The 14197-nt window shown below is 62.7% G+C and overlaps 4 protein-coding genes and 1 long non-coding RNA gene across 10 annotated transcripts; 3 read left to right on the top strand and 2 right to left on the bottom strand.

Annotated features, from left to right (window-relative positions):
• Window positions 1-135: 135 nt before the first annotated feature.
• On the bottom strand, window positions 136-1471 carry MRPL16 (mitochondrial ribosomal protein L16). The gene is made up of 4 exons (XM_042022642.1): window positions 1365-1471; window positions 1037-1102; window positions 790-938; window positions 136-668 (listed from the first exon to the last, which is right to left on the bottom strand). Exons 1-4 carry the CDS (start codon window positions 1444-1446, stop codon window positions 183-185), a joined length of 783 nt encoding a protein of 260 aa, XP_041878576.1. The 5' UTR covers window positions 1447-1471; the 3' UTR covers window positions 136-182.
• A 78-nt stretch (window positions 1472-1549) lies between these two features.
• On the top strand, window positions 1550-3220 carry LOC121661955. 2 transcript variants are annotated; one of them, XM_042022640.1, is made up of 2 exons: window positions 1550-2509; window positions 2540-3220. In XM_042022640.1, exons 1-2 carry the CDS (start codon window positions 1881-1883, stop codon window positions 2961-2963), a joined length of 1053 nt encoding a protein of 350 aa, XP_041878574.1. In that variant the 5' UTR covers window positions 1550-1880; the 3' UTR covers window positions 2964-3220. The 2 variants fall into 2 exon arrangements, with proteins under 2 accessions (XP_041878574.1, XP_041878575.1); XM_042022641.1 differs by having other exon boundaries at window positions 1550-2513; window positions 2544-3220.
• Window positions 3221-3559: 339 nt separating this feature from the next.
• MS4A3 (membrane spanning 4-domains A3) lies at window positions 3560-7333 on the top strand. 2 transcript variants are annotated; one of them, XR_006015139.1, is made up of 7 exons: window positions 3560-5088; window positions 5282-5401; window positions 5703-5759; window positions 5890-6021; window positions 6358-6464; window positions 6551-6634; window positions 6906-7333. XR_006015139.1 is itself a non-coding variant. In XM_042022643.1 (7 exons), exons 1-7 carry the CDS (start codon window positions 4906-4908, stop codon window positions 6924-6926), a joined length of 711 nt encoding a protein of 236 aa, XP_041878577.1. In that variant the 5' UTR covers window positions 3560-4905; the 3' UTR covers window positions 6927-7333. The 2 variants fall into 2 exon arrangements, 1 of the variants encoding a protein (XP_041878577.1); XM_042022643.1 differs by having other exon boundaries at window positions 6351-6464.
• A 2348-nt stretch (window positions 7334-9681) lies between these two features.
• On the bottom strand, window positions 9682-10946 carry LOC121661952. The gene is made up of 2 exons (XR_006015138.1): window positions 10492-10946; window positions 9682-9940 (listed from the first exon to the last, which is right to left on the bottom strand). It is a non-coding gene; the product is annotated as an uncharacterized LOC121661952 (long non-coding RNA).
• Window positions 10947-11073: 127 nt separating this feature from the next.
• LOC121661950 (membrane-spanning 4-domains subfamily A member 15-like) lies at window positions 11074-13659 on the top strand. 4 transcript variants are annotated; one of them, XM_042022627.1, is made up of 7 exons: window positions 11085-11326; window positions 11740-12132; window positions 12316-12435; window positions 12631-12690; window positions 13034-13189; window positions 13270-13389; window positions 13538-13659. In XM_042022627.1, the coding sequence occupies exons 2-7, from the start codon at window positions 11962-11964 to the stop codon at window positions 13544-13546; spliced, it is 636 nt and encodes a 211-aa protein (XP_041878561.1). In that variant the 5' UTR covers window positions 11085-11326; window positions 11740-11961; the 3' UTR covers window positions 13547-13659. The 4 variants fall into 4 exon arrangements, with proteins under 4 accessions (XP_041878560.1, XP_041878558.1, XP_041878561.1 ...); XM_042022626.1 differs by having other exon boundaries at window positions 11074-11326; window positions 11740-12123; window positions 13270-13659; XM_042022624.1 differs by having other exon boundaries at window positions 11084-11326; window positions 13270-13659.
• The last annotated feature ends 538 nt before the right edge of the window (window positions 13660-14197 follow it).

The raw sequence follows: 14197 nt of genomic DNA, 5'->3' as shown, positions 1-14197 counted from the left end.
TGGTTCCAAGCTGACCCGTGGATCCCTCAGGATGCTCCCAGCTCCAAACCCCACTTTGGGATAAAGATCCTCATCCCTCAAAGCCTGATCCATGTATCCCTCAGGACACTCCCAGCTCCCAAACCCACGCTAGGCTCTTGTGGAAGAGTTTAATTCCCAAAGGAATCCAATCCGGCCGCTCCTCACACCCTGTGCCTCAGGAAGAACTTGCCCCAGTAACGTCCCTTGAGCCGCAGGTCGTAGGGGCTCAGGTACTTCCTCATCCCCAGCATGTTGGAGGCCACCACGCGCTCGAAAGTCCAGGGATTTTGGTTGTTGAGCCTCTTCTCCTCCTCTTCCCTCCGCATCTCCTGGAGGCTCTCCCGGCTGACGGGGATGGCCGGGAAGGGCAGTTTTTGGGCCACCTGGGCCAGGAAGGGCCTGACCTCCGCGAACTCGCAGCGCCCGCCCACCTCCACCACCAGCCTCCCGCTCTTCACCGCCGTCACGTAGTGCTCGATGGGGCCCTTCCCGCCGCCCATCCGGTGTCCCAGACTTTTCCGCGTCACCGACTTGTAGGGGGCGGGCACGCGCCACACGGCGAACATGGCCTTGGGGTCGATGCTGCGGCCGATGGTCAGGCGGATCATCTCGAAGTGGCCCCAGTGCAGGTACCCCCCGCCCAAAGCCTGCGGGGGGACAAGGGGGGGACGGCTCAGGCACACTCAGTGCACGGAGGGTCCCGTGTCCTGCCCGGGAACACGCGATCCCAGCCTCTGGAATGCTCCCCCTCGGTCCGTTCCCACTCACCAGGATCCCGTACTGGCCCTGGGTGAAGTCGGTGGCCACCTGGGACGGGCCACGGATGTCACGGAGCCGCCGCGGCTCCCGTCGGACCTTGGGCACCGCCGGCACCTTGTCCATGAACTTCAGCTTCGGCTTCTCCGGGAAGGTGATCCCTGCCGGGGAACACCAGGATCACCGGGATCTCCGGGAACAGACCGGCGAGCGCCCCCTCCACCCCTCGCGGGGTTCTCCCGCCCTCCATCCCCCTCACCGCTGTAATCCGGGGGCAGCGCCAACTTCTTGAGCCCCGCCCGGGGAACCGCGACGCCGCCGGGACCTGCGGGACAGAGCGGGGGGTCACGGCTCTGGGCGGGATGGGGGGTTCGGGCAGCGCCGGGAGGGGAGGAGTGACCCCGCGGGGCCTTCCCTTCCCGGTCTCAAGATTCCCCCAGGCCAGCACAGCCCAGCCGGGGGTCCCGCCAAGCCCTCAGTACCTCCCCGGTGCCAGCCCTTCCGAGCCCCACCCCAAGCCCCAGTGGCCCGGGAAGGTCCCCCCGGCCCTCTGAACCCCCCAAAAAGCACGGGCGGGGCCCCCTGACCTCCCCCGGCCCGGAGCGGCCCCGGGAGCCGCCATCGCCACATCGCCGGGACACGCCGGAAGTGCCGCAAGGGCGCCGCCATTGGTCCGTCCCCAAACACGTCCCGCCCGTGGTCCGGCCGGGAAACGCGGCGGGAACGTTAGTTCCGGAGGGAAACGCGGCGCATCCCGTTCCCACCCCCGCACCGGGCAGGGGTCGCTGGCGGGGGGAGCCCCCCGAGGGTCCCGAAGGTCCCGCAGCGGCGTCAGGAGGTGCTGAAAGCGGCCTGGATGTGCTCCCAGCCTTTGTGCTGGGCTGGTGTATTGCTTTTACGGGGAGGGAGTTCATATTTGGATTCGGGATGGGTGACCCGCGGCCGTGACGTCACAAAAGGGGTGAGCGCCGGGGTGCCCCGGGGCTGTGACGTCACACAGGTGTCCCCGCCCGCAGCACTGTGACATCAGCGCGGTGTCTCCACAGGACACGTGCCACCAGCCCCGGCTCCCAGTGCGGCCACGATGGGACGTGGGTGAAGCCATGAGCGTCCTGCTCCCCGCGCTTGTCCTGCTGGTGGCCACTACGGCCGTCCTGCTGGCCGCCCGCATTCGGAAGGCACGGAAGCGCCCCGGGAGCCGGGCCGCGGGGTCCCGGCGCGGCCGAGCAGCCCCAGGGGCTCCCGGCTCCCCCCCGGCTGAGGAGACCCCTCCGCAGGGCGCGGCTGCCCCCGGGAGCGCCCCGTACATCCCCTGCGGCTGCGGCCCCGGCTGCGCCCCCTGCGCCACAGCGGCCCGGGAGCTGCAGGACCTGGTGACGCCGCTGTGGCCCGGGGTGTCCTTCCCGCGGGACTCGGAGATGTGGCAGCTCTCGTGGGAGGACCTGGAGCAGCTGCTGGAGCGCGGCCGCCTGCCCTGCTGCGCCTCCTCCAGCTCCTCCGGGAGCCTCCGTCCTTCCCGGAGCCTCAGCGAGAGCTGCCGGACTCTGGATGGAGAGGACCCCGTGGACGGATCCTGCTGCTCCCTTGGAGCTGCGAGCGTGAGAAGGAACTGCTCGTCCTTGAGGATGCACGTGGCCAAGAAGAACCTGGAAGTCAAGCTGAGAGCCCAGCCCGTTCCAGTGAGGTGTTCCCAGGAGCAACTGGTGCAGCGGGGAGCGTCACCCCATTCCTCCTGCCATGCCATGCCCCATGCCTCCTGTCACTCCAGCCTGCCACGCTCCGAGAGCCTCAGCGGGAGCTGCCAGACTCCGGACGGAGAAGATGCCAGGGCCTGCTCTCCGAGCTCCCTCGGATCCGCGGATATCAGCGGGACCCGCTCAGCCCTGAGGATCCACGTGGCCAAGAAGAGCCTGGAAGTCAAACTGGGAGCCCGGCCTGCTCCGGTGAAGAGTTCCCAGCAGCAAGTGGCGCAGCAGGAAGTGTCCCCGAGGCGCCGGTGCCCAGCGCATGGCTGCCAGGATCTTGCGGGGCTGCCAAGTGGGAACAACACCCTGTGCTCGGAGTCGGAGAAGATCCTCCAGAGGCAAAGGGAGTTGGAGTTCCCCCATCTCCGGGGAGCTCCTCTGAGACGGATGAGGCTCCTCTTGGCAGCTCAGATACTCCTGAGGATGCTCTGTTTTAAATAAATCAGCACTTCCCCAAAGAACTGGGCTGAGTCTGGGCTGGGACAGGGCCCCTTCCTTCCCAACAGCTGGCACCTGCTGGGTGTGGATCCGGGATGGGAATGCTGTGGGTCACACACGCATGGTTTGGTTGCTACGGAGCAGGGCTCGCCCTCCTCAGGGACTCTGCAGTGTCCCATGGGACAGTCCCTGTTTCCCGCTGGGAAAGGTGGGACGGGCAGCCAGGATCAAATCCTTGGGAGATTCTGGAAACGAGCCCCAGGTGGATGCAAGGGGCAGGCCCGCCCCACCCAGCTTCCCACTGGGAGACCGGCGGCCACCACCCTCCTCCCAGCTGTTAAAGCCGTGGCTGGGGAGGCTCTTACCTGTTTTCCCATCCTTATCCCGATGGAGGCTCCCGCGGGAATGTGCTTTGTGCTTCTCCTTGCAGCCCCAGCTTCTGCACAGGACGCTCTGGGGGAGTGGATGTTTGGAGGGGGGAGAGGAGACAGGGCAGTGACCCCCGGGTGGGTCCCTCTGCCCTGGGCATGGAGGGAAGGACTTTGGAGGTCCCCAAATCCCTGTCACAGCCGTGCTTGTGCTCTCCCTGCCAACCTCTGTCGCGTGTGGCCGCATGTGGCTCCCGGTGCCGGCCGCTGTCCGGTGGGGAGCTGACCCTGGGGTGACCAGCGCTGGCCGGGCTGGATACCACCTGGAGCACCCCCCTCCTGAGCTGCGGGACCACCCTGGAGGTGAGGAATGGGGACACCGTGTGTTCCTGAAGGAGATGCGTGTAGGGTGGGGGTGAGGGGACCCTGCCAGCCCCAGGGGTTTTCTGGGGGCACTGAGCTGCTGACACCCCCAGCCCCAATTCCGCTCCTTTCTCCTGGACGGCATCCACCCCGGGAATGTTCACCCCTTGGCCCGAGGGCTCGTGGGGCAGGCCCTTCTCCCTCCCCGTGGGCTGTTCCTGCCCCAGGGAAATGGGGCGTTCCTCCTGGAGCGCTGGGCTCTGCGTCTCCCGTGCCCTGCGAACCCCATGCCGGGATCTCTCCGTGAGGGATTCCGAGCCGGGAGAATGTCTGGATCAAGATGGGGTACAGGGGTGTCCTCCATGAATTTTGGGGCGCAGGGCGGTATCATGTGCCCCCCTCAGTCCCCCTCGCTATTCCCTGATAACGGGTTTAATCCTCTGCCTGAAGCTCTCGGCTCCTTCTCCTTGGGGCTGGACGCCCTAAAAATGGGGAATGAAGCCAGTTTGGGGGGAAAGCGGATGGGATCGGTGCGGGGGATCCCCGCCGCTCCTCCCCTCCTGCAGCAGGGAGCAGACCCAGGAGGATATTCACGACCATCCCTGCCTGGGGAAGGCGATCTGGGGAAAATTGTGCCTGGGGCAGTGCCCAGCTCCGCGTCCTGAGGGCCGCTCCCCCGCCCCGTCCGTGCCCCCGGCTCTGCGGGGAGGAGCCGCAGGAGCCTAATGGCCCTTGATGGATTTTTCTTCCAGGAATTCGCTGCGGGAGTGTTTTTTTTTCTTTTCTTTTCTCTCCTTTTATTTTTTTCTTTCCTTTCTGCGCTCCTGTAAACACGGCGCGGAGCTGGAAGGGGCGGCAATGAGGAGGGAGGGGGGAGCGCTTTTAGGGGAGCGCTGGCACCCCGATTTTCCTGAACTCCCTTGCCGGGTGGGTTTGGGATGAGCCGCTTTTCCCTACGGGAACACGGCGTCCTGGAGCCCTGCCCGGAATGGTGGGGGGACAACACTGGGAATCTCCCCCCACGCCGCGTGGCCCCATGGAGCATCTCCCCATCCCATGGAGCATCTCCCCGGCCCCTCGCAGCCTCACATCCCGCCCTGCCCGGCCTTTGGGGGGCTGTCCCCTCTGTCCCCCCGTGTCCCCCCGTGGGCTGGGCGGTGCCCCGGGGAGGGGTTGGGGGATGCCGCAGCCGCTGACGTCACGGCGCTCAGCCAATGGGCGCGGGCCGTGGCGGGGTGGGGCGGGGGCGGCCCCGGTGGGGACCGGGGCTGCTCCGGGGGGTCCCGGTGCCCCCCCCCGCTCTCCTCATGCAGGGCATGGGGAGCCTCCGGCTGGGCAGCCGCGCCGTCATGTACACGGCAGAGACCCTCCCCAAGGGCAAGAACCGCGTCATGGGGGTGAGTTTGGGGGGGGAAACCCTTGGAAAATCCCCCCTCAGCCCATTCCCGGGGATTCCAGCTGATCCTTCAGGAGATGCTGTGTCTCTGAAGAGGCGCTGGGATTAACCCCCCCCCCCACCCCCGGGGGGGTTTGGGGGGGGGGGGGGGGGGGGATGAGTTGACCCCATTCCCACCCCTCCCGCGCTTCCAGACCATCCAGATCATGACGGGATTCCTGCACATCGGCTTCGGGATCGTCCTGACCACGCTCACCAACGTCTACACCTCCGTCTTCGTCATCGGAGAGATCCCCTTCCTGGGCGGCGTGTCGGTGCGTGCTGGGGGGCCGGGAAGGGATCCTGCTGGGAAGGGATTCCCACCGGGAAAGGATGTCTAGGGTGCTGGGATGCCCGCCAGGAAGGGAATCCCACCAGGGAACGATGCCCCCGGGGAAGGGAATCTCTCTGGGGAGGGATGCCAGCAGGTGGGATGCCCACTGGGAATGATGCACCTGCTGCTCCCAAGGCCTGGAAAACAAGAGCAGGGGCTGTCCCCTGTGCCCCGTTAGTGCCACCTCTGGGCAGGTTTGGGGTGCCCCCAGAGCCGGCTGAGCCCCCTCTCTCCCGCTGCAGTTCATCATCTCCGGCTGCCTCTCCATCGGCGCCGAGAAGAGCCCCACAGAATGCGCGGTGAGTTTTCCCAGGAGCACGCCGGTGGCGATCCCGTGGGGTGGGCGGGGTGTCCCTCGGGGATTTTGGGGGGGGGTCTGCCCCACACACCTCCCCCGCCCGCCCCAAAACCCCTCTGGGGCGCTCTCAGGTGAAGGGCAGCCAGACCATGAACGTCATCAGCGCCATCTTCGCGCTCCTGGGAATTGTGGCCTTCATCGTGGACCTCAACCTCAATGGGCTCTACCGCTCCAGCTTCAACTACTACAGCTATCTCGTCCTGGTAAAATCCCACCAGCCAGAATTCCGGCCCTTGGGAAGCCCCTGGCCTGTTCTCCAACCCCCACGGGGTGCTGTGCCCTTTCCCAAATCCCCGTGGTGGGGTGGCGGCTTCTCCTCTGCCGGCATGACCTATTTTAGGCAGGTACCTCGGGAGATGACTCACCCCCTGGAAGCATCCATGAGCCATAAAAACGGCGGGATGGAGGGCTGGGAGGGAGACCTTGGAGCCAGGAATGCAGTGGGAGAGGAAGGGGGAGCCCCGGAATGCGGGCTGCCCTTGGTGGGATTCCCCCTCCGGGGCGTACTGATGGGGTTTTCCCCATCCTGGAGCTTGCAGGGAATGGGATTTCCATCGTGCTGCTCATCTTCACCATCCTGGAATTCTGCATTGCCGTGGCCACCGCCAATTTCTGGTGCCGGGCCACGCGCCTCAGCTCCAATGAGGTAGGACTGGGGGGGCGGCAGGGATGGATCCCAAAAACCTCCTCCCCTGATCCCGGTGTCTCCCATAATCCCGGTGTGTTTCCCAGGCTATGCTGATCGTCCCCAGTGCCACCCGGGTGGATCTGGCCGTGCCACCGGCGGAGCTGCCTCAGCCTCCCAGCTACAGCGAGGTGATCCAAGGAATATCCTGGAGAGGAGCTGAATCGGGAGTGGGATGGCTCCCGGGATGACAGCCCCCATCCCGCTGCCATCAGTGTCCCCTCCCTGGGAAAACATCCCACCCCAATCCCCAGGGAGCATCCCAGAGAACATCCACCTCTCTGCTCTGGGAATGGGGAGGAGATCCCAAACCCCCGGGGGTGGTGGGTGCTCGGGGAGAGAGGCAAGGGGGTCCCCCCAAATCCTGCCCCTTTTCCAAAACACCTCCCGGTCTCCTTGCAGCTGGCTGCTCCTGAAGTCTGACCCCGAGGACGTCGGAATGGGATCCTGCCTCTATCGCTCCCAAATCCCAGGGCTACGGCATCCTCCTCCCGCCGCGCCGCCGGCCGGGATGCGCTGGTCCCCCTCCCAAAAGCCAGGGACACCCCCAAATTCCCTGTCCCTGTGCCCCTGGGCCTGCTCTGAGGGGCTCCACTTGCTGGCTGCTGTGGGAAGGGGCTTCTCCAGGGAGGAATCTTGGGTAATTCCTGCCTGTCAGTCCCCGGTGGGATGCTGGGGTTCGCTCGCATCGGGGTTCAGGAATTCCCGGGGGTCTGGTGGCTTGGAGTGACCCCGATGTGTGCCGGGAGCCGGGCGGGTCACCGGAGCATCTACCTCGGCTTGTTCCCTGTTGGCTTTATTTTATCTTGGGAATAAACGCTCTCTCCGGGCTCGTGTCTCCTGAATTTGGGAATTTGCAGCATAGGAGCTTCCCCAGGCTTCTCACTTCCCCCTCAGAGAGTTGCTGTCTCTCAGGAAAGGGGCTCATCCCGCCTGATGTAGCGGCACCTGCTCTCTCCTGAGGGAATTCTGCCCCCTCCTGAACTCCTGGGACCTGCTTTCTCTTGCGAGAGAATTCTGCCCTCCAAACCCCGGGGGGAATTCTGCTCTCCTAAACCCCTGGCACCTGCTCCCAAGGGACTTTTGCTCCTCTAAACCCCCAGTGCCTGCTGCTCTCTTGAGGGAATTCTACCCTCAAAACCCTGGTACCTGCTCTCTCCTGAGGGAATTCCGCCCCTCAAAACCCCTTTCCTGAGGGAATTCCACCCTCCTAAACCCTGGTACGTGATTCTGAGGGAATTCCAGCCCCACAAACCCCTCAGCACTTGCTCTCCTGAGGGAATGCTGCTCCCCAAACCCCCTCTCCCCTGCCACATTCCAAGCAAGGTCCTGCTATATTTAGCTCTGCCGGACAGCGGCGGCGATGCCGGTGGTGCCAGCACATCCCGGTTCTTCCGCCACCGGAGAAGCTGCCCCGGGGCTGGGGCTGCTCCGTGAGGTGACACGGGGACACCAGTGCCATGTGCTCCCCGTTCCCACAACCCTGGCTGAGGGGTGCTCCCAAACCTTATCCATGCAGCAATTCCCAAAAAAACCCTTCATTTTCAGGGAAGGTGAAGGACCCTGGGATCATTTTGAGCCAGACCAGGTTTGTCAGCTCCTGACAAGCTCGTTACAGGTCCATCCATAATTATCCCGCATCCATGGGAATGCTGGAGGATTTAACAAGGTCGTGATGAGCATCCAGCAGTGGCATCAAGTTATTTCAGGAGCATCCCAAGCTCGTGGAAATGGAAAGGTGGGATGGAGGTGAGGAAGGAGACCCCAGAGCTGACTTTCCAAGGGGTGGGAGCATCCTGGGGACTTCCCAGTGCCCTGTGAGGAGATCCCCTTAATTTCTGGGGATTGGGAATCCCAAATTTCCCCTCGAGTGCCAGAGTGGGATCAGTGACCTCCTCCTTGAACATTCCCTTAGGTTTTGGGGTGACTGAAGTGTTTTCCTTCTCCTTTCCCCGCTCCCTGACGATGCTCCGGCTGCTCAGCCAAAGCCTCATGGATTATTCACTCCCTGTCAGTTATTTCTGCTCCCGGCTCTGAAAAAATAATGAGCCCGATCAGTAGGAAAAGCCCTGGGGATTTTGGGGAGCGGGATGAACAGGCTGTCTCTGCTCAGCTCCGTGGCCACAACCCCATTACGGCTCCGGCTCCTCACCTGCACCTCCGGAGCATCCCGACTTGTCCTGGCTCCGTGGGGACCACTGCAAAGCCATCCCGCCTCCCATCTGAGTTCTGTGTTTTCCGGTGGGTTTTCCTGGGAAGGAGGCTGCTTCCTCCTCCTCCTCCACTGGCACCAGGGTCTGTTTTCCCAGAGTATCCCAGTGTTTAGGTGCAGCTCTCCCTGAAAACGCTGGAGTAAGTATTGAAGGTTCCATGGAACTGTGGTGGTGGGGTTTTAACGTTTCTTTATTTTTAGTGGGAATTTGCAGTCCTGGGGGAAAGTGGGGACTTCCAGGAGTTGGGAATAGCAGGTGCCAGGGATCACAAGAGTTTTGTGTCCCTGCTGGTGATGATCCCTAAGGAAAATCAAAACCCTTGGAGGAGCTGGAAGGGGGAACCATGAGCTGGACAGGGGTGTCCCAATGGATCTTCCTCTTGGGAAGAGAAGGATCCAGGGAGACTCTTCCAGCAGCTAAAGGTGCCCCAGGAGAGCTGGAGAGGGATTTTGGGGAAGGGCCTGGAGTGCCAGGACAAGGGGGGATGGCTTCCCACTGCCAGAGGGCACGGATAGACGGGATATTGGGAAGGAATTCTTCCCTGTGAGGGTGGTGAGGCATTCCTGGGAATGGATTTCCCACGGAAGCTGTGGCTGCCCCATCCCTGGGAGGTGCTTAAGGTCCCATTCCACACTGGAACTTTTCTGCATCCTCAGGAGCTTTCCTGGGAACGAACGGATCAAAGAGTGGAATGTCACGTGCGGGGGTTGACGGACACATCTGGGACAGGGTTTGGGAACGATGGCACCGTGTCCCAAATGCCAGGTACGGATCCCCCCAGCAGGCAGTGATGCCCCCCCCAACCTCCCACCTGCTCCCAGCTCTGGATTCCCCAATCCAGGATGGACACTGGGGTGTTTAAAGCCAAAAAACCTGAATCCTCTCCCAGAAAACATGGCTTTCTTCCTGGAATCGGTATGGAGAGAGCCCTGTGGGAAGCAGAAACACCTGGAAGCAAAGCAGTATGTTGGCTTTTGGTATTTTTATGGGGATATAAAGTTTGTCCCAGGAAGCAGCAACTTTCTGTGGCAAGCTTTTCTCCATCGTAATCTGTTTTTCTTAGGAAAAAAAAACCTCACGGATTTTGGGGTTGGAAAAAGCATTTGGGTTCCACCAGGGCTCATAAAGTTTGTCCTGTGCTGGTGGGAGGGAATTTGGGAGGGTCTCCTGATCCCCCCCCTGCCCCCACCGGAGCATCCAGCCAGGCTTCATCCAAAGCTTGTCCTAAAAAATGGGAAAATGAATGTTAAAATCCAAGGAATGTGTTGCATCCATCTCCAAAGCCAAGAATTCCTGCAAAGAAAAGGTTGGAAAGCTCCACCGCCCAGCCTTGCCGCTTCCCTGCATCTGCTTCAAAGCTTCACCTCCTCTGGAATCCCCTTCCAAAACAAATCCCGACATCCCACCTTGGGCTCCTGCCATCCCCAGCTGGACCTGGCTTGATTTAGGAAGGGGGAAAGCGCTTTTTCCATGGATAACTCGCTCGGAAAGTTGGGGTTTTGGGGGCTGGGGGCAGCCACGGCTGTTTCTGGCTGCAAGGCTGGAACTTCAGGAATGCTGTAGGAATGTGGAAAGGCGGATTTGGGAGGAAATCCACCGTGCAGGGTGGTTTTGGCTGGGAATGTGAGCTGTGGATAACGGCGGAGGATGCCCCGGCTGCCTAAAGGCTAAGGAGGGGATCCCGGAATTTCCACGGGGGCTCAAGTGTTCCTTCCTGGGGCTGGAATGAGATCCCTGGGATTGTTAGGATTGGAGTGTGGAGAGGGAAGAGGTACCAGCAGGAATTAAAGGCTTCGAGGCATCAGGAACGTGATGAAGAGGCTGAATCCCGTCCATGTCCGTGTTTTTCCTGGAAAGCCGTGCCGCCAGATGCAGCCCTTTACAAGGCCAAGCGCTCGCTTCCATCGGGGATGCAGGATGGAGGAATGCCATCGGAGCCGGGATGGAGACCAGGGTCACTGCTCTTTGCTTTCCAGGTCTGTTCTTCCAGCTCTTTTTTTCGGGATGTGATTTCAGCCACTTTGGAGGGGGTGTCCCGTTCCCTGGTGGGCAGGAGCACGGGGAGGGCACGGAATCCTGGAATGGTTTGGGATGGAAGGGACCTTAAGGATCATCCAGCTCCACCCCTCTGCCATGGGCAGGGACACCTCCCACTAGTCCAGCTTGTTCCAAGCCTCATCCAAGCAGGGCTGGAAGCATCTCCCGAGCTCTGGAAGCGCGGTGCTTCCAAACCCGGCCTCTCAGCTCCCTCTAGAGCCAGAGAGAAGGAAAAAACACTTCCAAAAGTTGCCCCACCTGCTCCTGAAATCCTCGGCTGGACGGTCCTGTCCTTTCCCAGGCAGAGAGAGAGGTGTTGGGGTGATGCCAGAATCCCGGCCCTAAAAAGTCCTGTTTGACCAAGGAATTCCTACCCTGCATACATCAGACATCCAGGAAAATTGAGGAGGTCCTCCAGGACGGCACGGGGTATCCCAACCCTCCTGGAGAAAAGGCCATGGCCATTTTCTGGGAGGAAGGAGGGATGGAGGCAGGAAGGGGCCTCCGAATCCCCCGGGATGCCTTCGCCATGTGTGGTGGCTCCATTCCCAGCCCGAGCTCCCACTTCCCATGGTAAGTAATGGCATCTCCTTTCCCTTTGGCTCCTGATGGAGCTGGCCACGGATCCCTGGATCCCTCCTGTGCGTCCTCACTGGGGACAAATCCACAGGGATGGAGGAGGGAGAATTCCCAGAAATGGCAATAAAGGAGCTTCCTTTATGACGGGTTTTATGAAGTTTCCCGTCTCCATCAGTGTTTTTCCCGGGAAGTGGGCAGGGTTAGGTTGTGAACACCTCGTTAGGTGCTGGGCTAATTGCAGGGGTGATTCCCAAGCAAAGCCTCCACAATTTGGGATGGCAAGGACTCACTCAACGCTGGGAAAAAGGGGCTCTGGGAGCATCCCGAGGGGAAAATATCCAACCCTTCCCAAGGCTGCAGAGCCCTGAGAGGGGTTCCTTTGTCCCTCCCTCCCTCTTCCCGTGCAGGATTTTGGGAGCCTCCGTTGGCAAAGCTGCCTTGTTGAGCAAGAGGGGCCTGACGAGAATTCCATGAGCGTGCTTCCCGCAAGGAGCAAAGGGCAGCGGGAGTGTGTCCCTGCCTGGCCGGCGCCTCCCGGGGATTTCGGACAGTGAAGGGACCGTGGCGAGGAGGAGGAGGAGGAAGGCACCTGGGAAATTCCTTCAGCTTCCCGGGCTCATTCCCAGGCCATGGCAGCCACCACGGTGACCGATGCCGGCAGTGTGAGGATCATCACGGAGGTGATCCCGGCCACGGATCCCCGGGCGGCCCAGCTGGCCGCGGGCTCCCAGACGCCTGCGCCTGCCAGGACGTCATTCCAAACACAAGGCTTCCGGAGGGCTCATCCCAAGGTGTTGGGGGTGAGACACGGCCTTCCAGGGGCACAGCAGGGATTGGGGATCCGCAGGGGTTGTCTTGCTGGGTGGAGGGGATATTGGGACAGGTGCCCATCCCAGTCCCCTCCCGGCACTGTGACGTGGGATTGGGGTGGGATGCGTCTCACAGCAATGGGATTGGGATCCCTCTCCCTCATCCTTCCCCAGACCATCCACATCTTCACTGGAATCGTCCACATCTGCTTTGGGATCATCCTGACAGCGTCGGAGCACAGGAACCCTTCCCTCCCTGTGGCCAGTGGGATCCTCTTCTGGCTTGGGATCCTGGTAAGTTGGGATAAGGACATGGGAATCACAGGGAGTCCTGGTGGACTGGGGACAATATCCAGGTGTCCACTGACACCCCCCCCCCCCCCCCCCAACATTCTGGGGTGCTTGTGCATCCCTGAACCCCAATTCCCAGCTGGAGGGACACTGGGAAGGGTGCCTTGCTGCTGACACCAATTCCCGCTGTTTTCCAAGCAGCTCCTAGTCTCGGGCTCGTTGCTGGTGGAAAGTGAAAGGAGAGACAGCCCCGTGCTGGTAAGATCCAGGCTGGGAGGGACAACGTCTCCCCCCATTCCTTATGTCCCTTCCAGCAGCTGCCAGGACCCCTCCACAGCCTGGATGCATCCCACGGGATCCACAGGCCAGTCTCCCCCTCAGGAAGTGCCCAGCTCTCCCACATGGAGCACAGGACGGGGGTTGGGGTCACTGTGGGATGAGGGGGATGGAAGGTCCAGGAGCCCCTCATGGCTTGTGGAATCACTGTGGGATGAGTGGGACAAAACTGGGCACCTTCTCCAGGAGTTCTTTGATCCCAGTCTAATAATCCATGTGGGAAGCAGCCCTTCCTGGGGTCCGTGTCACCGGGTGCTTCCCGCAGATCAAGACCTGCTGCGTGGTCAACGTGGGCATTGTCCTGGGCACGCTGGTGGCCACTGGGATCCACGGCACGGCCGTCACCCGGCACGTGCCCGGCTGCGAGAACCCCAAACCCTTCCAGACCCGCCCGGAATGGTGCCTCAACACGCGCAGCAAGGTACGGACACCCAGGATTTCAAGGATCCAGGTCCTGTCCGGGTGGTGGATCCCGGGATATCCCCTCTCTCCTCCTTGCAGACCCTGAGCAACGCGCTGGATTCCACCTTCGTGCTCCTCGGCCTCCTGGAATTCTGCGTGGCCGTGGCGGTGCTGGCGTTTGGATACGACGCTGCCCGGCAGCACACATACACCCAGCTGGTGAGGGAGGCGGGGATCCCCGGGAATCCCTGCAAGTCCCTGGAATGCTGATCCACCCCCTTCCTCCCGCCGAAGGGCCGCCCCAAGCCGGCGGTTTCTCTGTGCCTCCCAGAGACTTCCCCGGATTTCCCTGGTTTTGCTTTCCCAGGCGCTGTAGCCGTGGCCAAGCCCCCCACGTGCTGCCGCATCCCGGGGAGGGGTCCCCGGTGCGGGAGCCCCCTGGGATGCCCTCAGCGTGTTCGGCCCCCAATAAAGGTCTCTCCTCCCCCAGCCCAGCCCGCGCGTGTCTCCGGGGGCGGCTCGGGGTGCGGGGGCGGGCTCGCCCCGGGGGTGCTTGGAGGGGTTCGGGCGCTCCCCGTACCGGCCCCGGTGGTGGGCGGCGCTCCCCGTACCGGCCCCGGTGGTGGGCGGCGCTGCCCGGCCCCAAGATGGCGGCGCTGCCCGGCCCCAAGATGGCGGCCGCGCCGTGAGGGGAAGGTGTTGCCCGCTACAAAAATGGCGGGCGGGGAGCCCCGGTGGCTTCCGCGGGGAGCGCGGCTCTGACGTTGTCTCTCGGCGACGCCGCGGGGCCGCGTGGATCATGGAGGGGGAGAACGGGGCCACCCCGGGATCGGGACCGGGAGCGACCCCCGAGGAGCCCAGCGGGGCCGCCGCGGCTCCGGCCGCGGCTCGGCGGCGCAGGAAAGGCGGCAAGAAGCGGCAGGAGGCGGCGGTGGCCATCCCGCGGGGCAAGCCCAAGTCGGGACGGGTGTGGAAGGATCCCGGGAAAAAGAGGTGGGAAGGGAGGCAGGGATTTTGATGGGGGGGG

Source organism: Corvus kubaryi, unplaced genomic scaffold (assembly GCF_017639235.1).
Source record: "Corvus kubaryi isolate FWS band 111438036 unplaced genomic scaffold, C.kubaryi_AGA036_p1.0 37219, whole genome shotgun sequence".
Classification (NCBI taxonomy): Eukaryota; Metazoa; Chordata; class Aves; order Passeriformes; family Corvidae; genus Corvus; species Corvus kubaryi.
The sequence above is the reverse complement of the archived record's forward strand: the minus strand, read 5'-3'. Positions and strand labels throughout refer to the sequence as shown.

What these genes read in the sequence shown, in the direction of transcription:
- MRPL16 (XM_042022642.1), bottom strand. Translation starts at nt 1,446, where the DNA reads ATGGCGGCGCCCTTGCGGCACTTCCGGCGTGTCCCGGCGATGTGGCGA. An exon ending in GCCGCTCCGGGCCGGGGGAG is followed by an intron (nt 1,103 to 1,364) that starts GTCAGGGGGCCC and finishes TCTGTCCCGCAG; the next exon opens with GTCCCGGCGGCGTCGCGGTT. An exon ending in GCTGCCCCCGGATTACAGCG is followed by an intron (nt 939 to 1,036) that starts GTGAGGGGGATG and finishes GTTCCCCGGCAG; the next exon opens with GGATCACCTTCCCGGAGAAG.
- LOC121661955 (XM_042022640.1), top strand. Translation starts at nt 1,881, where the DNA reads ATGAGCGTCCTGCTCCCCGCGCTTGTCCTGCTGGTGGCCACTACGGCC. An exon ending in GGAGCGTCACCCCATTCCTC is followed by an intron (nt 2,510 to 2,539) that starts CTGCCATGCCAT and finishes TGCCTCCTGTCA; the next exon opens with CTCCAGCCTGCCACGCTCCG.
- MS4A3 (XM_042022643.1), top strand. Translation starts at nt 4,906, where the DNA reads ATGGGCGCGGGCCGTGGCGGGGTGGGGCGGGGGCGGCCCCGGTGGGGA. An exon ending in AGAGCCCCACAGAATGCGCG is followed by an intron (nt 5,760 to 5,889) that starts GTGAGTTTTCCC and finishes GGGCGCTCTCAG; the next exon opens with GTGAAGGGCAGCCAGACCAT. An exon ending in ACTACAGCTATCTCGTCCTG is followed by an intron (nt 6,022 to 6,350) that starts GTAAAATCCCAC and finishes CCCATCCTGGAG; the next exon opens with CTTGCAGGGAATGGGATTTC.
- LOC121661950 (XM_042022624.1), top strand. Translation starts at nt 11,962, where the DNA reads ATGGCAGCCACCACGGTGACCGATGCCGGCAGTGTGAGGATCATCACG. An exon ending in CTCATCCCAAGGTGTTGGGG is followed by an intron (nt 12,133 to 12,315) that starts GTGAGACACGGC and finishes ATCCTTCCCCAG; the next exon opens with ACCATCCACATCTTCACTGG. An exon ending in GCCTCAACACGCGCAGCAAG is followed by an intron (nt 13,190 to 13,269) that starts GTACGGACACCC and finishes TCCTCCTTGCAG; the next exon opens with ACCCTGAGCAACGCGCTGGA.